This window comes from Hibiscus syriacus, unplaced genomic scaffold, assembly GCF_006381635.1.
Source record: "Hibiscus syriacus cultivar Baekdansim isolate YM2019G1 unplaced genomic scaffold, ASM638163v2 tig00110303_pilon, whole genome shotgun sequence".
NCBI classification, from domain to species: Eukaryota; Viridiplantae; Streptophyta; class Magnoliopsida; order Malvales; family Malvaceae; genus Hibiscus; species Hibiscus syriacus.
The window spans coordinates 853,411-877,859 of record NW_024062672.1 but is presented as its reverse complement, the minus strand read 5'-3'; the positions used below and the strand labels follow the sequence as shown (position 1 = coordinate 877,859).

The following is a 24,449-nucleotide window of genomic DNA, read 5'->3' as shown; positions in this document are numbered from 1 at the left end:
TAAATACAATCGATTAATTATCTTACCAACCTTTAATAAGAATAAGGACGTTCAGTTATTTAAAGACATTGAGATCAGACCTTAGATCCAATATAACAATCTTTTCTCGGTGAACTTAATTAAGAGAACATGATTTTTTTTCTCATTCTCAAATTTTAAGTGATATCAACTTTTATGGCTTTGATTGATACCCTTTTATTTTAAAATCACTAAAAGTAACCTCATACCTTAAGACAATCACTTCACCATGACTTTAAAATGAAATGATGTTACCTTTAATCCAATTATTTCGATTGAATCAAGTAATGTTTATGAATATATCATGCATATGACATACAAAATGATGTCATGTGACTCAACATACGAATGGAAATATTAGAAAAAAATAAATTTAAACATAAATGAAGTCATTTATTTGATCATTAAAATATATATATATACACACACGATGTTTATGAAAATATAGTTTATTGTATGAAATAATATGAGTTATATAAATGACACAGCACATATACATCTAATATTCATTAAGGTACAAAGGTCATAAATACATTTAATATAATAACTATGTAATTTTGGTAAATGGTAGGCTTCATGCATAACATAAGTATATAAATGCTTATAAAATATGCCATATATTACCTCCCACCTAATTGTTTACATGATTGAAACTACTATCTATTATTATGGCAAAAATATTTGTACATATTTATGAGTAAATTATGGTATTGACAAACAAATGAATAAAATAAAGGCAAGTATATCAAAATTAATTACAATCAAATCATGGAAACAATGAAACAATTCAAGCTATGTAAATAATCACAATTTCGGACAAAAATGAGTATCCATGTTAATAACTCTACGATATTATTAATACGAACAAAATACAATACAACTCGAACACGACACTAGCTTCGACTAGTTTACAAAAAAATACCACAAAGATTTGCTAAGCTCTCTTTTTATCTGTCGTTCTTTCTTTCTTCACTCACGTACATACATATAAACAAAGAACCAAACACAATTATACATAGTATCAATTAACCGCCTATCTTTGCCGCCCTAAATTCCTTGTTGAAGTATTTTGTATGTTGCCTCCATTTATGCTTAGTTGTAACTGAGTACAATTTGCCACATGTTGGAACATTCTCTTAATCCTTAGTTTTTGCCGTGAATGTCTACCATACCATGTAATTTCCACATGTTGCCAACCCATCATTGGTAAGTTAAGCTGCTGCCACTTTTTGCTGGTAAGTTAAGCTGCTGCCACTTTTTGCTACAAGCTGCCATAAGTTTTTATTTGCCATGTGATTAATTTGTTATTGCTGCCACATGGAATTGTTTTGTTGTCCATTATCCAAGATTTGTCACATGCATGTTTGCCAACATTATAGAAATCAAGTTTGATTTCTAACAATTTTTCTAATGTCGCGAAATTAATTTTAGTACTTCAAATTTTGAAGTAAATATATGTGACAAGTGTTGAAGTTATCAAATAAAATATTTTTGATCTCTGATAAATATAAAATAAAGAATAGATAAATAGGGTTAATCCATAGAGATTATGAAAATTCAACAATATCGTTTCTTATTATATTTAAAAGGGTTTTTAATGAGACATAAAGTGGTCTTGTTTTATCATCTTCCTTCAATAAAAATCATACATTGCTGAGTGAAAAAAATAAAAATGAAAAATTTAGAAATGATGTAAATAAAAAATGATGATAAAACGTGCGATGAAAATAAAGAAAAAAATTCAATTGTATTTGATTAGCCTTAAACTTTCCTAAGACTCAACTCCAATCGATCATCGAAGTAAATTTTCTCTTCACGCTAGTACGTCGGTTATAGTTTACAGGGACCAACCTCGCATTTAACCTCTCTCTATTGATCTCTCCAAGCCAATCTCGAATATTTGATCCTTGTCAGTTTAACCACGTCTAGAACCATGACAACTTTGAATTCTGAAAAAGCCAACTCAAGTTATAACGTCTCATGAGAATCAAACTCAATCTTGATTCCTCTTAACGAACCACCACTAAATTTATTCACATGAAGTCATTTTACAATTTAATTGATCCGACTTCCAAACTGCAAGTCAAAACAACCTTCAAACCAATGATGTCTTTTGAATGAAGGTGTTGTGACTTTTAAAAGAATTGTCGATTGTCACTCTTAGTTTCCAGAGAATCAAAAATACTATCTTCAAGGTGTGAAGTGTCTCAATTCTCACAAATTAGAATCGAGTTATCGCAAAGCTTTAGACTAAGTTGAAGTTTAGCTAACTACAACAAAATGGGTCTTTAACGACGGTTTTTGCGGCGTTTGGAATGAAAACACCACTAATTTATATATATCGTACGTTTACAGCTAAAACGCCATAAAATGGTAACATTAACGGTGTTTTTGGACAAACGTTGTATAAGCTCATAGTTTAGTGGTGTTTTTCTAACAAACGCCGCTATAGAGTCGTACTTTAGTGGCGTTTTTAAGAAAACGCTGCTAAAGACTCGTACTTATTTTTAGTACATTAGCGACGTTTGTATGGTAGGCGTCATTATATCGCGTACTTTAGTGGCATTTTTGTAAAAAATGCCGTAATTCACCATATATTTGTGGCGTTTGTTTAGTAAACGTCGAGGTTTTACTGTACTTTAGTGGCGTTTGTTTAGGAAACGCCGCAATTGTTCATTCATTTATCTCCCCCGATTCCAAATCCCTAATTTTTCATTCCATTTCTTTTAATTTTACTCCCTAACGCACACCATCGACACCGCCCAACCAAGCCATCAGCATTGCGCAACCAGCTATCAGCACCAGCGAGTATCACGTCGCCGTCTCCAGCGTCCGGTATGTCTCTCTTCTCCGTCGCCATGTTTGTATAACTCAATAGATTCAACTTGAGTTAAATCCCGAAAATATAAATTTAACATGCTACTTTTCTTACTTCTTCCATCAGTTTTCAATTTCATTTTTAAAAATTTATATAAGCAAAATAACGGTAGTGTTAGTGGGAATCTGCATTTGTACTTTCTTGAAGATGCAATTTCCTATTGGGAAATAAACGAGTAATAAGTAATTTCCCTATAATCAGATTAGTTAGAATACGAAATAAAAGCTAAAAAAATAATACTCGAAAAATTGATAACGGAGTTCAGCCAATTGTGCTTACGTCTCCGGACTGCTGCAGATCTTTTACTAAAGAGAAAAATTACAGGTGTTTACAAAACACACTTGAGAGAGAACTGGAAGATTTTGAAGTTAAATGAGCTAGGGTATTTATAGTTGAAGCTTAGGGACTAATCTTTGAAAATACCCTAACGTGCAATGACTAAATGTGTGATTTAACCATTGCCAAAAAATCAACAATATCAGCCCCTTTTGACTTCCCCATTTTCGGTGCCTACATTTGAAAATTAAGCCACCCATTAGCCAAAAAAATCAAAAAGAACAACCCTTTTTTACTTCCCCCATTTCGGTGCCTAACTTCAACATTTCCAGCCTCTTTGAACAGAGAACCGGGTATTATGTCCACTGACGCTCTTGCTATTTTACTTCTCTTTAGTTTATTCATTTATTAGTGTTTGAGCATTTGAATTTACTAAGCTAACATTCAGATTTCTGCATTCCCCAGTGTTTGAGTTAATCTTGGCCTTATTTAATTTCTATCGTTTATCTTTGGTAGCAAAATTGTTATTTTATTGTTTCTATTTCTAGCATTTATAGGTGTTACTTCAGTTTCGTTTCATTCATTGGAAGTGTTGGGAATGAAACTTATGTAGTGTGATATGCTTATTTGTCGGGCTATTTTAACATAAGAATGAGGATATTGATGCTTCATCTTCTTTGCAAAACATTGGAATACTTCAATGTTGCATTAGCTAGAAGCAGTTGAATCCTTCTCCAGCATTATACTTGTATAACCAACTGGCATGTTTTGACTCTAAGGTTACAGTGTCATTTGATGTGCATGAACAATGATTATTGTAGTAACTGATTCAGATTTTGTTTGTAGGGATCCATTATGAGATATGATGTACATTTGAGCTAGTATCTCTTTTGTTCTATTTGTGTAATAGGGTTCTTCCCTGCCATTTATTCCTTGAAAGGGACTCTGCTTATTTTAGTTTTTAATAGTCAAAATTTGTTGCTCATGAGTTATGTATGCTTTGATACTAGGATATCCCCTCAAACAGTTTTTGCGTAATTGTTGATACATTTTCGGCGTATTCGAAAGTAAGAAGACTCGACACTATAATGAACTAATATTAGTGCTAAAACCAAGTTTTATATGCATGGACAGAGTAAAAAAGAAGTTGCTTGTGGATTAAATTTTTAAAATTTAATCCACAATTCTTAAGCAAAATCATCAGAATGTCCACGTGGCAGATTTTCTCACGATGGATCAAATTTTCGTCGGGATGCTTCTGGTGCGATCCTACCGTCGTAACCTAATAATGAGCCGAACAGAGCTCCGGTTGTTCCACACCCTTCCATGGCCGATCTCCTGCTTCAAGGTAATAATCTCTAAATCTTTTCACCTATATATTTCTATTTTGTGATCTCAAATTTCATAGATCCTACGCAGGATGGTCGAAGTTTATTGAGAACGATGGTGGAGTAGATAAATACCCGATGTTTAGAATTGAATTGGGGAAATCCGTGGTGTTGAAAGAATTTTCAATTGCAAAAGCACCATCTATCCTCGATGAAGACAACGCTTCCTCTACTGTTACTCCAAGTAAACGCTTTTCTCTTTTACTTTAATTTTTATATCTAAAACCATGGAATATATAGGAATTGAACTTACTTGCTACACAGGTAAAGTGATTCCATTAGAAAACGGTTGCAGTAACTCTTTCTTTTGTTTCATACTGCAGGTGGAAGGTCGTTAACTGTTTCAAGTGAAGCATTGAAGTGTGCAAGGAGTCTTCTTGGTGACCCGGAACTACATGATTTATTTGGTGAAATGGATGAAGAGGTTATCTGTTTACAATTTACACAGAGAAAAAACTTAACGATGCTTCATCAAACAAGGAAAATTGTTTTTTTTTTTACTTCCTTTCCCTGTGAAGAAGCAATGAAGAATCACAAATTGTGCATGTAACATAGGTTGAACATGTGAGAGTGAGAGGAATTTGCTTGCAGAAGTTGCCAGTTTGTAAACTATGATTTATTTATGTCAACTATTTTTACTTAATTCGAGTCGTAATTAAATTTTAAGGTTGTTGTTATTGGATATTACTACATGATATTAAATTTGGGTAACAAATAGCAAAAAATAACATTTGCAAGGCAAGTTTCATTTACGACATTTTAAGATAAACAACACCACTAATGGACTACAAAATTGTGGCGTTTTCAATTAAAAACGCTACTAAATTACCTATTTATTGCGGTGTTTATATGAAAAACGCTGCTAAATGTCTGAACCTATTAATAATACTAATGTCAAATATGAGGAATAAAATATATAAAAAACATATAACATTTCACACGTATCAATACGTATCATAAACAGATTTGTGGTGTTATATTGGCAACCTTGTCTAGTGTTGATGTGGTTGATCATCATATTCCATATCTCATGAAATAAAACGATACTCCAATTGGGCGGTTTTCATGAGAAAAAAACAAAAAACAAATGTCGACCTTTAATTCCTTTACCCTCCTTATATGTTCTGCATGCAATTGTTATGGGCTAAAGTTTCATTCGTAAAACCTTAAACGATAAATTTTGATTTAATCATTTTAAATTAATTTATAAAATAATTAATGAGCATTGTTGAACACCATTAATTTAATTTAAAATTTTTAAAATTCTAAATGATTCAACGTATAATTATAAAATAATTAAAATCTAAAGTTGAATTATTTGAATAAGGAAAAAATATTTAGAGTTTTTAAATTTAGGGGTTGGTTTTTAATCGAATTATTGTTAAAAAAAGATTGTGGAAAAATAATGTAATTAATATTTTAAATTTAAATAATTTACATTTATAATTATACATCAAATCCTTTAAAATTTTAAATTTTAATAAATTAAATTAATAGTATTCAACGATACTCATAGTTGGTGATATTCAGTAATTTTTATCGTTAGTGGTGCTCGTCGAACGTGATACACTCGTCCTATTATTTTTGGTGGAGCTCAAAATATTACTTAGAATCTCTTAGATACCTAATCGCACATACTTCTGGAACCCCAACTTGCATTTTGTGACATAATACATTAATAAATGTTAACTGTTATATAGAGTAAAGACTAGTTTAGATTAATTATTTGTTATGAATTGATTAATGTAGTCCATCAATTATAAGGATAGATTATTATTTTGTTTTATACTGGTATAGTTTGTTTTATTAATTGATTAATGTAGTCCTTCTACTTTGTTTCAAATGTAGTAATTAATACTAAATTAAAAAAAAATATATATGTTTAAATATATTAAACTCATATATTATAATTGTAATAATACTATCAATCGAATTAAGATTAAACTAACAAATAATGTATAAATTATGTAAACAATTAAACATAAAATACAATACATACATTTAATCGGCTATAATTAACCTTTTAATCAAATATTTATAAAACGCATTCCTATAACAAAAAATAACATTTAAAGCTAGACCTTGGAATTTATTTGAGTTTAATTTATTCATTAATTTGAATTATTTTAAGTTGTAATTTCTTTCATAAAATTGTTAATTTTTGGGGTTTCTCAGTGTTTTGAAAACCGGACCGGCCGGTTCAACCGGGAACTGTTGTCTAGTCTGGTTCAATCTACACCGGTTGAATCACTACTAGTAAACAGGTCAGAACCGTTAAACTGTTCGAACCGGACCGGCTGTAAACCGGAAAAAACCACCAATTTTATTTTTTTTAAATTAAACCCAAACGACATCGTTTGTTAAACGAGCCAAGTCAAACTCAAGTATTGCTGAGCTCGACTCGAACTTGAAAACTTTAAAAGTAAGCTCAACTTAACTCAAAGTCACGAACTAAAAATTATCAAGTTCAACTCGAACTCGAAATATAATATTGAAACTTGAACTCGAAAAGGCTTGAACTCAAAAAAAATTTAGAAGCTTGATTGAAGTGAAAGAATAGTTCACTCAATACTCACCAAAAGGCTCCATGATTTTGAATGCCAACTTACCTCTATTATTTATAGAAGTTAGTTGGGATGCTCTTCTATGTTTCTTAGCCATGTGAGATTGTTTTGTTCTCATATTTTTACTCTTTAGACGATGCTCTTCTATGTTTCTTAGCCATGTGAGATTGTTTTTAAAAAAAATTAAACCAAACAATATCATTTTGTTATGATTTTTAGCCCCAATTTTATTTTTAATTATAGTTATATAATTATATTTATTATTTAATATGTTTTACCTTAAATATTATGTTGTAGTTAATTTGAATCATTTTGTTTCACTTGATTTTATGGTTTTTAACTTATATATGTTATGACTTACTTTAAATATGACTTGTGATATAAAAAATTATTTTTTATTAAATATTTTTGGTATTTTTATTTAATTTTTTAAATAATTATGACGTCGTCCGGTTCTTTCGACCAATCGGACCGATTCTACCGATTGAACCAGTAAACCGATAGCATGACCGATTTCCTAACCGATCCGGTTATAAAAACCATGGTTCCCCCGTCCCTAGGTTTTAACTACTTAGAGAAGTAAAAGAAAAAAGAAACTACTTAGAGAAGTAAAGTCAGAGGAGGGTGAAAGGGGTCTATTTGTTGGGGGAAATTTCGGCAAGTGTTTTGCTTTCCTAAATTTACAACATAGCATCAAATTAAAAGCAACTTGTCCACCACTCACGCTAATTGGGTCTTAACGTGTGGAAAAATTGTAATTAAATGGATAAATGCCCAAACTATGTTTTTTTTGCCAAATAAGTACCCACGGTTTTATTTTTGACTCATTCGGGTGTCTAACGTTGTCCTTTTAGGTGCTCAGGTCGTCAATACAGTTAGTTTTCCCCGTTAAGTGCCACATGTCAACAATGGTAATTTTAAAATTTATTTTTTATTAAATATATTATTATGTTTATAAAAAACCCTAACTTTTCTTATATTATAAAAAGCCTCAAAATATTAAATCCTAACCTTAATCCGCCGTCAGCACCTTCTTCGGCCACCACCGCCATCACCGACGTAGTCCTTGACATCATCTTAGTTATATGTCATCGTAGTTGTCGCCGATTCACCGTCGAAATTGAGTGGGATCACGATTTTCATCGTAGGGTTTGTGATATTTAAAATGTCGATTTGTGGTCGATTGATCGTCAACGGTCACAATTTCATAGGGTTATGGTGGTCGGGAGGAGGGTAGGCTGGGTCGAGCTTCTTCGACGGTAAAGGGCGGCGATTAATGTGGGTTTAGGGGTTGAAATGAAAGTTTTCAAATTTTAGGGGTTATTTCAAATTTTGTTTATTCTTTTCTAAAAAAATATAATTATTTTTTTATAATTTTAAAAATTACCAGGTATTGACACGTGTCACTTAACGGGAAAAACTAATGGTATCCTGGGCACCTAAAAGGGTAATGTTTGTAACGTTAGGCACCAGAATGGGCCAAAAAAAACTATGGGCACTTATTTAGCACAAAAGGGATAGTTTGGGCACTTATTTGGGAATTAAGCCTAATTAAATAGGTAAAGCTTTGTCCCTGCAGTGCTTCCACGTAGTAAATGTTGTGTGGTTTATGTTTCTACGAAAGGGAATTACATTTGACTTGTTTCCTTGAGGTTTTCTTTTATTTATTGGGTTCGATGTGAAAAACACACCAAGGAATAAGACTTGCAAGTTGGAGCAAGCATTGGATGAGTATTGCAGAGCATTGTTTATCCTGTTTCATTTTACTTAAACCTAAATTTGGAGTTAGCAGAAATTCATGTAACACCAATCATTTACTAGTAATTAGTCGACAAGATTTGTATTAAAATTTGGTTCAATTAGTTCACACAACATAGAAAAGTGATAATTAATATATTTAAAATCTGAATCTTAATTGTAAGCATGAGGGAAAAAAAACACAATTCTTAAAGTACAGAAATTGAGTAGGGCTGTTCATTCTGTTAAAATCGAACTGAATCGAACCAAATTATTATTAACCGATTTTTTTTAACCGTTAATCGAACTGAACTTTTTTTCAAAAATATTAACCGAACCAAATAAATTTCGGTTAATTCGGTTAATTTTTGAATTATCCGAAAATTTTTAAAATTTTCAGATTTATATAAAAATTAAATATTTTTTAATTCAAAAAGTTTATAATTAATATAAATAATATAATTATAAAATAAAAATTTTAGATAAATTTTTTAATTAATTAATATTGGTTTAGGTTTAAAAGTTATTGAATCTTAAATTATTAATTGGGTTTTAAATTATTTAGACTGAGCTCATATGTTATATATAATATATATAATATTTTTTAATTCAGAAAAACAGTTTACAATTAATTTAAATAATATATAATTATAAAATAAAAATTTTATATAATTTTTTAATTAATTAATATTTATTTAGGTTTAAAAGTTATTGAATCTTAAATTATTAATTGAGTTTTAAATGGTTTGGGCTGACCCCATATGTTATATATAATATATTTAATATTTAAAATTTAATTTCGGTTAATTCGATTAATTAACCAATTTCGAACCGAATTAACCGTTAACCGAATTATAAAAAAAATTTAACCGTTAACCGACCGAACTAATTCGGTGACCGATCGAATTAACCGAACTAATTCTATTCGCTCGGTTAATCGAATTAGTTCGGTTATTTGAACACCCTTAAATTGAGTAGTAGTTGACATGGAAAATTAAGGGAAGAAAACAAACAAATAAAAGAAAAGGAAAAAAAAAATACTTTGGTGAAAGGATAAACAAATACAAGAAGATTCACGTCAAAGTTTCCTTTTCTGAATATATCGAAGTTTCCTTGATCCTTATAATTTCCTTGGTGAGATATCTAATAAGCAGTGACGACAGAATATGCAACAATTTCAGATACGTCACATTTATTTAATCATCTTTGGAACTATTTTTCTTAATTAAATGTGATTTCAAAATTTTCTTTTGCAAGTGAACATAATAAATGTTTTTTATTTTATTACTTTTCTCGACCTATAATTTATGTTTTATATTGACTATATTCATAATTTTAATTTTTGAAAAAATATATTTAATCAAATGATAAAATTATCTTTAAAAGGTGATGGTTAGATTTAAGATATTTATTTTAATAAATATAAAAGAATGAAATAAATAAGAATAAATAAATAAATATTATTTGTCGACGTTTTTAGTTGGATATTTTAGATGGAGAAAATAACTTTAGTGACCAAAAATCCTATATAATAATATACGATTTTAACCAACTTTTTCCGGATTTGCCAAAATGACCAACAAAAATCGCAATGCGATCGCTAATTCGCAACGCGATCTCCATTATCGCAAATTCGCGTTGCATTTCGCGTTGCGATAGTTGAAAATCGCATTGCGATTGTCTACAGTGTCGTTGCGATTTTCCCAATTCGCAATGCGAATAAGTAAATCGCAACGCGAATTGGGAAAATCGCAATGCGATACTGACTATCGCAATGTGATACTTACTATCGCAATGCGATAATACAAAATCGCAACGAGATACTGACTTTCACAACGCGATTCTGACTTTCGCAACGCGATAATACATAATCGCAATGCGATTTTCAAAGCGCCATTAGTATCCTGGCCAAGTATTTTATTTTTAAATTCCAAACACGAATATTAATATATTGGAACACTGAACCGTCCACAGTATATCCCGTAATCGCAACTCATAACCTAAAACCTAAAATCACAACTCAGTCTCATCTCCATCTCTCACTCTCTCACCCATCTCCGACGAAATCCGTCCCCATCTCCGGCGAAATCCGTCTATCTCCATCTCTCAGAGCCACCCTCATAATCAGAAATTATGGATAATACCGGCTAGTACCCTTCCGGTATCTGAAGTGGAGATGAGACAACTACCGGAAACAATTGTGGATAATACCCTTTGGGCTAAGACCGCAGTTGATTTTTATCTACATGAGCGGAGCCAAGGGTGTTACACTGATATAAGCAAACTCAACGATGAAATGTTTTTGTTGCTTGATCGGTCTTGGTGGGGTGTGCTATTAGGGGTTGAAGACAGTGGCTATTTCGATGGGGAGGTAAGTCTTATATTTGACTTATATATGATTTTGATTAATTTTTTTAAAAATTAATGTAATTCACTAATATATGTCTTTTTTTTGTAAAACAGCATATCGATGCGTGGGTGTCACGTCTTCTAATAATAAGGAAGCTTAGGAAAAATAAAATAAATTCGTGATATACAATAATGCCGGCGGCTTTTCACGCAGTTCACTTGAAGAATCAACGAGATGAATCATTTTCGTTGGGCAACGGACAAGCTAAACTTTATCCTGCATGGTGGGAGGTCGATAAGGTTAGTGTTTATTTTTTAAATTTTTTAAAGGTGTTCATAAATAAGTGCGCAAATAAATGAATTATTACTTATGATTGCAGGTGTTTATCCCTGTTTTAGAACGTCGTCATTAGCTTCTCGTCCAACTTCAGCTCCCATCCCTGAAGATAATAGTATATGACAGCATGATAAATTACATATCACTGTCTGATTTGAGAGATATTATCAAGGGATGGAGCTCTCATTTGGCTAAATTCTTGGATGAGATTAATTATTGGACTCATTCTGGACACAAGAAGCCAAAGAATTTCAATGTCACAGTTTTCAGAGATGAGACCGTGCCACAACAATCGCCGGGAGCCAGAGGGGATTGTGGTCCTCTCGTATGCATGTGCTTGGCGTGTTTGACGACGGGAAGCACAGAGTTTCTACCTCCCACCGATATAGATAGAGTTGCAGTAGGCTTGTGGTTTCGACATTATATGGCTAGAGCGATATATTCGAGACGCTGCCTACCTGCATTCGCGTTATGAAAGTATCCATTGTTAATTGGTAAGTCAAATGCAAGTTTTGTTAACATATATACTCCTTTTGGTTTGAAAATGTTTGGTTAAGTACCTAGAATTCAATAATTTGCTATTTGTAGGTTTTAGATGTGTAGGAAGTCTTGTTTGAGCAAATGTTTGGTTTATGCAGGTTAATCCTTAAGTGAGCTGCGTGAAATGGATGTACGGGTGCAAAAATGATTCGTGAAATGCAATTTTCTTATTATTATTTTTTGATTGTTTAATTGATTTGTAAAAAATGATTTGTAAATGTTCATTTGTTTAATTGATGTGTACATAATTCTTATTTGTGCTTGTTTAATTGATTGAAATGTAATAGTTGATTTGTTGATTTTCAATCTGCATTATGTTGAAGGCAAAACAGACTGTCGCAACACGAAACTGACTATCGTAACGAGAGAATCGCAATGCGAAATGAAAATCGAAACGAAAGAATCGCAATGCGAAATGAAAATCGCAACGCGAAATGAAAATTGCAACGACAAAATCGCAACGCGAAACTAAATCGCAACGCGAAACTAAAATCGCGTTGCGATTTTCATTTCGCTTTGCGATTCCCTCGTTGCGATTTTGATTTCGCATTGCGATTCCCTCGTTGCGATTTTCATTTCGCATTGCGATTCTATCGTTGCGATTTTCATTTCGCATTGCGATGGTCAAATGATTGCCTAATAAGTGATAACAACTAAACATATCATGGTAATTTTCAAACTCAAGTTACTAATACATGCCTAACTCAAAATGTTAAAAGTTCACACATAAAATCTACATAATACAACGTTTGCATTTAAAAATCACCTAAGTTAACAGTCCCAAAAGGTGAAGCCGGTTGTGATTTGGATTTTGAAGAAGATGATTGCGATTTTGATTGCCTTTCGCAACGCGATTCTGACTTTCGCAACGCGATTCTGACTTTCGCAACGAGATAATACAGAATCGCAATGCGAGTTTCAAAGTTCGCAACAGGTTTTAGTTTCGCAAGCCAAATTTTTTGTGTATATATCTACGCAGCAGCAACAACTCATAACCTAAATCCCTAAATCGCAACTCATTCCATCTCCATCTATCACTCTCTCCGGCGACATCCGTTCCTATATCCAACGACATCCTTCCCCATCCGGCAACAGGTCTTAGTTTCGCATCTCGTTTGTTTAGTAAATTAATTTACAATCATGAAATCATCTAATGTTGATCATGTTTGGATAGATTTGTGTTTTGGAGGGTCATGAGAGAATGTTCATGGTGTTTTACAATATATGCCTTTACCCATGAATCTTCAACTAAAACTGTCATTAAAAAAGTTAACTTATGAAACTCTAATGTTACGTGTTTCAAAGAAATTGAATTTAGAGCCCCTAAGTGGATTTAGGCTATCTTATCAGAGAAATGGTAAAGTTTATTTGTTAACCGACAATGAAGATGTTGAACGATTCATTGCTTACATTAGTGTTTCAAGTGATGATGTTACATTGTATGTTGTTGAACCTAGAAGTAGTATTGTTGGGTCAGTAGCAGGTAGTAATCAACTAAGTGGGTCTCAAAACCCACAACCTTTCTCTAATCCAAATCCAAATCAGCTTTCAGCACCAAATTCCGGTTTTCGTATTGACCAATTAGACGATGATGAGCCAAGAGAAAAAATTATGAGTACTAGTCAGTATTCGAAATTTGATCTTGGTCAATACCCGGACTTTGATATTGGTCAATACTCGGATTTTGATGATGTTTCAGAAGAAGAAACTGACCCTGCGTGTAATGATTTTGATATTGGTCAATACCCAAATTTTGATGATGAAACAACCGTTGCCGAGGAAGATATTGTTGATGATAATGAGGAGGAAGTTACGATTGTGAATGAACATGTTGAACATCCATTCTGTAATTCATATAATCCTGAAGAAGAAAAAGAAGAAGAAAAAGTCCCGAAGAAAAGAAAATGCCACGGGAGTATAACTGGAATATGCCAGAATTACTTCAGCTACCGGAAGAAGAGTTGGTAAAGAAAGCAGTTGATTGTTACACAAAAGTTATTCGTATCAAGAAAGATGATTGTTTTGATACAAAGGAAGACTTGAAGATAGCTTTGTATACGAAATGTGTGGAAGATGGCTATCAACTAAAAGTTAACAAATCAAGCAAAGATCGTTTCGAAACAAGGTGTATGATTGACAAAAACTGTACATGGCGTATGATTGCAAAGAGGATAAAAGATTGCGAAATGTTTCAAGTTAGGACTTTTATTGATAAACATACATGTTCAAGAACCCAAGTTTTTTCTCACCATAGACAGGCAAACAAAAAGGTGTTGGGTGGTTTTCTGGCTGAGTTAATGTTTTTGAATGGCAGAGTATATCGGGGACATGAAATTATGACTGACATGAATGCTCGGTTCAAAATTAGTATATCATATTCTCAAGCTTGGAGAGCCAAATGTTATGCCTTGGAATTGTTGAGGGGGTCGCCAGAAGCATCGTTTGCCCAACTGCCGGCTTATTGTCACAATTTAAAGCTGAAAAATCCTGGGTCGGTAACTCATATCAAAACAGATAGAGATGGACGCTTTGAGTTGCTGTTTATCGCCATTGGTGCTGCGGTTAGTAAATCAATATAATTCTGTTGACTCATTTTTGTTAGTTACATGCATTTCACATTTAAATGATTATATTTCTTGTATATATTATTTTGTAGATTCGTTCGTTTATTACTTGCATGCGCCCAGTTATTATAGTTGACGGAGCATATTTGAAAGGTCGATACCTTGGAGTAAACTTATTAGCAGTGGCCATGGATGCTAACAATGGGATATTGCCAATAGCTTACGGGGTTGGCAAATCTGAAACCTCTTATTCATGGACATGGTTTATGGGGCATCTTAGGGATTGCATAGGTCCTATTAGCAATCTGACAATCATATCCGATAGGGCAAACTCAATTGACAACGCTGTTAGAAGGTGTTTCCCAGATGCTTTTTATGGACTTTGTGGTGTTCATTTTTATAGAAATCTAAAATCAAGGTCTGCTGGTATAAAAAAGCACAAATGGACATACTGGAAGGCTGTAAAAGCTTATCGGGAAGTGGATTTCAATAAGCATATAAACTGTTTAAGACGTGTTTTGCCTCAGTGTGCTCAAACACTAGAAGATGTCGGGTTTGAAAGATGGTCAATAGTACATCAACTTGGAGCAAGATATGGTTTCATGACGTCTAATAGTGCAGAATCAATAAACGCTCTAAGTCGTCATTCCCGGAAATTACCCATTACTATGTTAATGGAGTTTTTTCGAGTCTCTATTCAACAGTGGTACTACAAGAAAAGAAACCATGCAGGTATTATTTCTTTGAATTCGTAACTTATCATATATTTTACTAAGTATTATTTATTTAAATTTACAGGAACATTGGAACATCGTGTTACACCATGGACTGAAAAAAAGATAACGAAACGTGTTTTGAAGTCAACGTCATGGAGAGTTGAACCATGTTCAAACACTTTGTTTGAAGTACTGGATAATAACTTAAATGGGCTTGTCGATCTAAATGCAAGGACGTGTAGTTGTATGAAATGGCAAACATCTGGTTATCCGTGTGGCCATGTTATAAAAGTTGCTCTTCATCTAAACCAAGATGATTCAAGCACATACGCTATGGATTGCTACACTACAGAAGTATATCGACAGACTTATGCCGAGATTGTCTACCCTATTCCACATCCTTCTGAGTGGGACATACCGGATGACTTACAAACAGTTTTGCCACCAGCCATGGACAGAAGGCTACCTGGCCGACCAAAAAGTCACGATCGTATACCGTTTAAGGGTAAAGAGAAGAAGAGATCGACATGTACTCGGTGCAAGGAAAGTGGTCATACAAGGTTGACATGTGGATCACCAGTGCCATCACAATCATCTTTTCCTCTACCAAAAAATGGATTATCATCAAAATCCAAAGCTCATATGGTGTCAAGAAAAAGGCAATCAAAATCGCAATCATCTTTAAAATCCCAATCACAACTGGCTTCACCTTTTGGGACTGTTAACTTAGGTGATTTTTAAATGCAAACATTATAGTATGTAGATTTTATGTGTGAACTTTTAACATTTTCAGTTAGGCATGTATTAGTAACTTGAGTTTGAAAATTGCTATGATCTGTTCAGTTGTTATCACTTAATAGGCAATCATCTTAATGTCTATCGCAACGCGGAAATTATTATCGCAATGCGAAATGAAAATCGCAACGAGAGAATCGCAATGCGAAATGAAAATCGCAACGCGAATTTCGCAATGCGAAATGAAAATCGCAACGAGTGAATCGCAATGCGAAATGAAAATCGCAACGCGAATTTAATTTCGCGTTGCGATTCTCTCGTTGCGATTTTCATTTCGCGTTGCGATTCTTTCGTTGCGATTTTCATTTCGCATTGCGATAGTACTTTTTGCATTCAACATAATGCAGATTGAAATCAACAAAATCAACCATTACATTTCAATCAATTAAACAAGCACAAATAAGAATTATGTTAACATCAATTAAACAAATCACCTTTTACAAATCAATTAAACAATAAAAAAATAAGCAATAATTCTTAGAGAAAATAGCACTTCTACTATTGAATCAACTTTTGCAGCCATACATCATTTTCTCCCAGCTCACTTCTGAGATTAACCTGCATAAACCAAACATTTGCTCAAACAACACTTTCTACACATCTAAAACCTACAAAAAACAAATTATTGAATTCTAGGTACTTAACCAAACATTTTCAAACCACAAGCCTATAAACATACCAATTGTTTATGGACATTTTTATAACGCGGATGCAGGTAGGCAGCGTCTCGTATATATCGATCTAGCCATATAATGCTGAAACCACAAGCCTACTGCAGCTCTATCTATATCGGTGGAAGGTAGATACTTTATACTTACTGTGATCAAACGGTCCAACGCCAAGCATACGAGAGGACTACAATCCCCTCTGGGTCCTTTCGTTTGTTGTGGTGCGGTCTCGTCTCTGCTAACTGTAATATTGAGCTTCTTTGGCTTCTTGTTTCCAGAACGAGTCCAATAATTTATCGCATCCAAGAATTTAGCCAAATAAGAGCTCAATCCCTTAATAATATCTCTTAAATCAGCCAATGATATGTAATTTATCATGCTGTCATATACTATTGCCTTAAGGGATGGGATCTGAAGCTCGACGAGAAGCCAATGGTTACGTTCCAAAACAGGGATAAACACCTACAATCATAAGTAATAATTCATTCATTTGCGCACTTATTTATGAATACCTTTAAACTCAATCTAAAATAAACACTAACCTTATCGACCTCCCACCATGTAGGATAAAGTTTAGCTTGTCCATTGCCCAACGCAAATGATTCATCTCGTTGATTCTTCAAGTGAACGGCGTTAAAAGACGTCGGCATAATTGTATATCGTGTATTTCTTTTATTTTCCTTAAGTTTCCTAATTATTAGAAGACGTGACACCCACGCATCGATATGTTGTTTTACAAAAAAGACATATATTAGTAACTTACATAAATTTAAAAAAAATAATCAAATTAAAATATAAGAAAAATATAAGACTTACCCCTCCATCGAAATAGCCATTGTCTTCGACCCCTAATAATACGCCCCACCAAGACCGATCAAGCAACAAATAGATATCATCGTTGAGCTTGCATATGTCAGTGAAACACCCCTGGCTCCGCTCATGTAGATAAAAATCAACTGCGGTCTTAGCCCAAAGGGTGTTATCCAGAATTGTGTCCGGTAGTTGTTTCCTCTCCACTTCAGATACCGGTATGGTACTGGCCGGTAACTCATACGAGAGCCAACTTGAATCCATCATGTTCGGCACGTCAGAGGGTTTCTCAAGAATCCTACATATGACGCCATATGAATCGGGCTCTTGAATGGTGGGAGGGACCTCTTCAACGATGACAGTGGCCTCTTGAACGGTGGGAGGGGACTCTCGAGGAATGATAGGGTCTCTTCAACGATAGGAGTGGACTCTTGAGGGATGACAGGCGAGTCGGGCTTCTTCTTGCGGTGTCTTCGCACTATTGGGGTATACGGAGACTTAATAGCACGTGAACGCCGTCTGATGCGTGAACTATGTCGTGCAAGAAAAACCCGACGTAAAGCATCCACCTTATCGGTCCGCTAAATAATTAAATACAAATATCAGTAAATAAACAGACATGATATTTAAATAGTGAAAATAAAGACAAATATATTTCAAACTTTCAACCAAAAGACAAAATAAAGACAAATACTAACTTCACAGTGTTAAAGAATACACAGTTTAGCAGAATTGGCAGCAACCGAACAAATTTACTTTCAACCAAAAGACAAATCAAAGACAAATACTAACTTCACAGTGATAAAGAACACACAGTTTAGCAGAATTGGCAGCAACCGAATAAATTTACTAAGCAATCTAAGTAAAATGGTTAATCTAAGTGAAATTACGAGTAAATTTATCATCAAGTTAAATATGAAAAATCTTAAACTTACCTCGTTGCGTAGAGTATGAACCTCATTATGCAACGATACTACCATCTCACGTAGAGCGGCAACCTCACCACGTAAAGTAGACACCTCCACACGCCATGCACCATCGTTATCGCGTAGAGTATCGATCTCCTCACGCAAGGCATTGACTTCATCACGTAACTCCCTTGACTCATCCCGTGGAGGTGGAGGTGGAGAACAGGGAGATAGAATTCGTGGTATCTTTGTCGGTCGCCTATCATGAGGTGATGGTGGAGAAGAGGCTCGATGATGTGATGGGATAGGTGATGGCTCTCGTTGTAGAGGTGTATAGTCGGGTCGATCAGGTGATGGCTCTGGGTGAGGTGATGGCTCTCGAAGTGGAGGAAGTGGAGGCTGCTCATCATTCGTACCATCAAGAAAACGCTGACTAGCTTGCCACCAATCAGTGGCAAGCTCAGCCTCCGTGGGTGTCAGTCTCATTAATGGAATGTTGGCCTCCTAAAAATATATTAATAGCAAACAAAGTTAAACGTTTACTATTAATAACTTGTTTATATATGATAGTATTTGTGTTAACTTACATTATTTATTGTCGCATATGGTATTAAGTCTTCCCAATCCAACAGACGTTTCCTCTTCCAGGAAATAGCCCTGGGAATATCATTTGAAGTTTTTATTGCATATGTCTTCATGGTGGGAAAGGCCTCGAATATCCAAATCTACAAACAATATAATAACAAACATTAGTAATTGTTAAATAATTAATTATAATTTTGAAAACATTATATAGAAATTCTTACCTTAAAGGCCCAAACAAAGCCTGACAAAGTGTATTTTGACCCATCGCCCCGCAAACTTTTGCGGTCATCAAAGGCAGACGACAACTTAGTCCAGGTAGCTTTCCATATATATGAACCCCACGGAAACAGATTCCATGCATTTAGGTCCTCTACCAATAATATTAGCTCCTGAGGAATAGGTTGTCTGGCCTCTCTGCCTAAAAAGCCGGCATACAAAAGTATTAGAAGGCATACTCGGACAACATCGACGTCATTCATCCGAGTAAAACCATCTTTCTTATTAAACAATTTCTTCATGTCGTCGACGTGTAAGTTCGGCTTCTCTATTGACTCATCAGGAAAAACCCTGGATAATCATGATGGGCGGGTGATATGACGAGTGTACCGGCCTACATCATCGTGTCCGAATCGTAGACCAGTGATTAAGCAGAACTTCTTCCGCCCAAAACAAGTATACACCGGTAGAAAATGAAACCATATCTCTTCCTCACCACGTTGTATACTGTCGGGTAGATCGCTAGTCATGGTCTGAAGCCACAAATGGGTCAAATTAGCATCTCCACCCGGATGCTGTACTCTCAGCCATGGCCCGAAGCAGGTTTCCTCAAACAATTTTCTTTGTGCAGGTGAAAACTTCGAAGCAATCGTAGTGGCTAGGCTAACTTTATTCCTTAATGTCAATGAAGCCGAAAAAAATTTCTACAAAAACAATAAACATACCAAGTTAGATATACCAAAAACTACACTGTCAAGATATACCAAAAACAATAAACATAAATAGTAGTTTATTCTTGAAACTAAAATTTGCAACACTGTTTTGTCTTTTGGTTGAAATGAAAATCGCAACGAGATAATAAGAATCGCAACGCGGAAATGACTATCGTAACGAGAGAATCGCAATGCGAAATGAAAATCGCAACGCGAAATGAACATCGCAACGAGAGAATTGCAACGCGAAATGAAAATCGCAATGCGATTTTGGTTTCGCGTTGCGATTTTTATTTCGCGTTGCGATAGTTATTTTCGCGTTGCGATTTTATTCTCGAAACTATTCTTCTTCTGCATTACTTCAACCAAAAGACAAAACAAAGACAAATACTAACTTCACAGGCTAAACAGTTTAGCAGTATTGGCAGCAATCGAATGAATTTAATAAGAAATCTAAGTGAAATGGTTAATCTATTATTGAAATTACCAGTAAACTTATCATCAATCTCAATATGAAAAACCTAAAATAATGCAAAAATTTCAAAATAAAAATAAGACAAAACTAACCCTCGGAGGTTGATTTTCCATTTCTGAATGATTGTGAGGGATTTTTGACTATGAATGGCTGTGAGGGATTTCGACGGCGATGGGGATCGAAATCTTCGGAGATGGGGACGGATTTCGCCGTAGAGAGTGAGAGATGGAGATGGGACTGAGTGTTGTGATTTTAGGTTTGAGGTTATGAGTTGCGATTACTGTGGACGGTTCAGTTTCCGATTTATTAAGAAAAAATTCGTGTTTGGAATTTGAAAAAAATATACGCGTTAATACGAATGGCGCTATGTAAATCGCATTGCGATTTACGTATTCGCATTGCGATTTACGTATTCGCATTGCGATTTACGTATTCGAATTGCGATTTCCCTAATTCGCATTGCGATTTACGTATTCGCATTGCGAATTATGAAAATCGCAATGCGAATACGTAAATCGCATTGCGATAGTAAGTATCGCATTGCGATAGTCAGTATCGCATTGCGATTTTCCCAATTCGCGTTGCGATTTACTTATTCGCATTGCGAATTGGGAAAATCGCAACGACACTGTAGACAATCGCAACGCGATTTTCAACTATCGCAACGCGAAATGCAACGCGAATTTGCGATAATGGAGATCGCGTTGCGAATTAGCGATCGCATTGCGATTTTGTTGGTCATTTTGGTAAATCCGGAAAAAGTTGGTTAAAATCGTATATTATATAAGATTTTTGGTCACTGAAGTTATTTTCTCTTTTAGATGAGATAGATTTTAAAATCAAAATAAATGTATCCAGGAAGAGAGAAATGTATCCAGGAAGAGAGAGAAATATTTAAATAAAAAAATGATAAACGTTATTTCCCAACATAAAGTCACCAACCATGTTTAACCATAGTTTTCAGAACCGGACCGATTAGCGAACCGACCATGTTATCGGTTCACTGGTTCAATCGGTCGAATTGATCCGACCGGTCGGAAGAAACGGACGATGTCATAATTATTTTAAAAATTAAATAAAAATACCAAAAATATTTAATAAAAAATAATTTTTTATATCACAAGTCATATTCAAAGCAAGTCATAACATATATAAGTTAAAAACCATAAAATCTAGTGAAACAAAATGATTCAAATTAACTACAACATAATATTTAAGGTAAAACATATTAAATAATAAATATAATTATATAACTATAATTAAAAAATAAATTTGGGGTTAAAAAAATCATAACAAAATGATATTGTTTGGTTTAATTTTTTTTAAAAAACAATCCCACATGACTAAGAAACATAGAAGAGCATCCCAAAAGTCTAATGAGTAAAAATATGAGAACAAAACAATCCTACATTGCTAAGAAACATAGAAGAGCATCGCAACTAACTTCTATAAATAATAGAGGTAATTTGACATTTAAAATCATGGAGCCTTTTGGTGAGCATTGAGTGAACTATTCTTTTACTTCAATCAAGTTCGAATTTTAGGCTTCAATTGAGCTTTTAAATTTTTTTTAGTTCAAGCCTTTTAAGTTCAAGTTTCAATATTATATTTCGAGTTTGAGTTGAACTTGATAATTTTTAGCTTGTGAGTTTGAGTCGAGTTGAGCTTACTTTTAAAGTTTTCAAGTTCGAGTCGAGCTCAACAATACTCGAGTTCGACTTGGCTCGTTTAACAAACGACGTTGTTTGGTTTAATTTTTTTTAAGAAAAAAAAACAAAATTTCTGGTTTTTTTCGGTTTTCAGCCGGTTCGGTTCGAACGGTTCAGCGGTTCTGGCCGATTCACTAAAAGTGGTTCAACCGGTTTAGATTAAATCGGACTAACACACGATTCCCGGTTGAATCGGCCGGTCCGGTCCGATTTTCAAAACAATGTGTTTAACTCTATCCTCGACTCTAGGGGTGTAAACGAGCCGAGTCGAGCTCGAGTATTGCTGAGCTCGACTCGAAAACTCTGAAATGGAGCTCGACTCGACTCGAAAACTCGTGAGCTTAAAATTTTTAAGCTCGACTCGAACTCGAAATCCTGAACTGAACCTCGTGAGCAGCTCGAAATGAAAAAAAAAATCTTAAACTTAATAAGATCGAATCCTCAAACTCAAACTCGAACATGAACCTTAAATATATGAAAGTCTTATTGTCTTTTTAAAAAAAAAAATCAACACATAAATGTTAATATTATTAATAATTATTTTTTTAAAAATAAAATCTTAATATATTATATTTTCGAGCTACTCACGAGCTTTTCGAGTCGAGTATCAAGTAGCTCGTTTCGGCTCGTTAAGAATTCGAGTCGAGATCAAGTTCGAGTCGAGTCCATTCGATCCGAGTATTTATCGAGCCTTGACTGAGTCAATCTCGAGTAGCTCGCGATCTGTCTCATCTCATTTACAGCCCTACTCGACTCTCTTGGCGTACGTTCACATGAAAACGAAAGTGTAAGTAAAATTATACAACCAACAATAAGCCGCCGCGCCTGCCGCCCAGAAACTTAAAAAGCTTATAGTCCACGTGGAAAGATGTCATTCCGTTTGATTAGTCACCATATTTTTCTGAGAAAATTAGAATCTTCTAGACGATTGAAGATTCTAACGAGGACTTTCAACTCAGGATGCTTGCTTGGCTCAGCTACTCGGTCATGCTGACGCGTACACGAGTCGAACTGATTTCACATCCAATGATCCAATCCCTCCACCCGCCAGTCCAATCTTTTATTCCAAAAATCCCCAATACTTGATTGCCTTAGCAGACAAATAGTAAGGGCACAAAAGTCATTCCAATAAGTCAACTATAAAAAGTCAAAACTTCCCATCTTGCCTAAAAACCAACCTATAAATATATCAAACCTCACCTTACCTCGAAGTCCTATTTCACTTTCTTTTCCTCTGAAAAGTAAATCAAAATCAAATACCCAAACAAACTGATATTTTCACACCATACCAAAAAAAAAAAAAAAAGATGAAGCGAAGCTTTCTCAACAGAGAAGTGGAGAATAATATAGCTTTGGCAAATTGTTTGATGCTCCTTTCACAAGGAGGAATCGGGTACGAACAAACCGAGACCAATATTATCCCGACTCGGATTTTCGAGTGCAAAACGTGTAACCGGCAGTTTCAATCGTTCCAAGCTCTAGGAGGCCATCGGGCCAGTCATAAGAAGCTTAAGTTGGGGGAAGCGGACGGCGAGAATCAACCATCGCCAATTAAGCCTAAGACGCACGAGTGCTCGATTTGCGGGCTTGAGTTTGCGATCGGGCAAGCGTTGGGCGGACATATGAGGAGGCATAGGGGCGTTGCGAGTGAAAACCAGCATGGTTCTTTGAATTCGTCTGGTGAAACGGTGATGGTGTCGCCGATTGTGAAGAACTCTAATAGCAGAAGAGTTTTGTGTTTGGATTTGAACTTTACTCCTTTGGAGAATGATTTGGGATTGTTTGGCAAGGCAGCTCCAACAATAAATTTTTTCTTATAAACTATATTATTAATTATTATTGTATATATTTGTTAATTTATTTACATATAGAAATCAGTAGCATACATCTTTATATTTCGATTTCATTCTAAATGAAATATATTTTAAATAATAATCATCAAGTGGAAACAGTAAATGTTAACACAAACCAATATTCAAATATTAATGAGATTAAATAAGTATTATTTTGACTAGTCATAGTGATATCAAATCAACCCTTAAAAAAAGATATATGAAAAAAAGGGATAGACAACGACAAAAACATGTCAAAAGACATAAAGAAACACGCAGTGTTTTGAAAATTGGATCGGACCGGCCGGTTCAACCAGGAACCGCTGCCTGGTTTGGTTCATTCTACACCGGTTAAACCGCTACTAGTGAAC

At 34.4% G+C, this 24,449-nt stretch overlaps 1 protein-coding gene across 1 annotated transcript; it reads left to right on the top strand.

Moving 5' to 3' along the window:
• Nucleotides 1-23,474: 23,474 nt before the first annotated feature.
• On the top strand, nucleotides 23,475-24,085 carry LOC120116704 (zinc finger protein ZAT12-like). The gene has a single exon (XM_039137113.1). The coding sequence runs from the start codon at nucleotides 23,554-23,556 to the stop codon at nucleotides 24,064-24,066; it is 513 nt and encodes a 170-aa protein (XP_038993044.1). The 5' UTR covers nucleotides 23,475-23,553; the 3' UTR covers nucleotides 24,067-24,085.
• The last annotated feature ends 364 nt before the right edge of the window (nucleotides 24,086-24,449 follow it).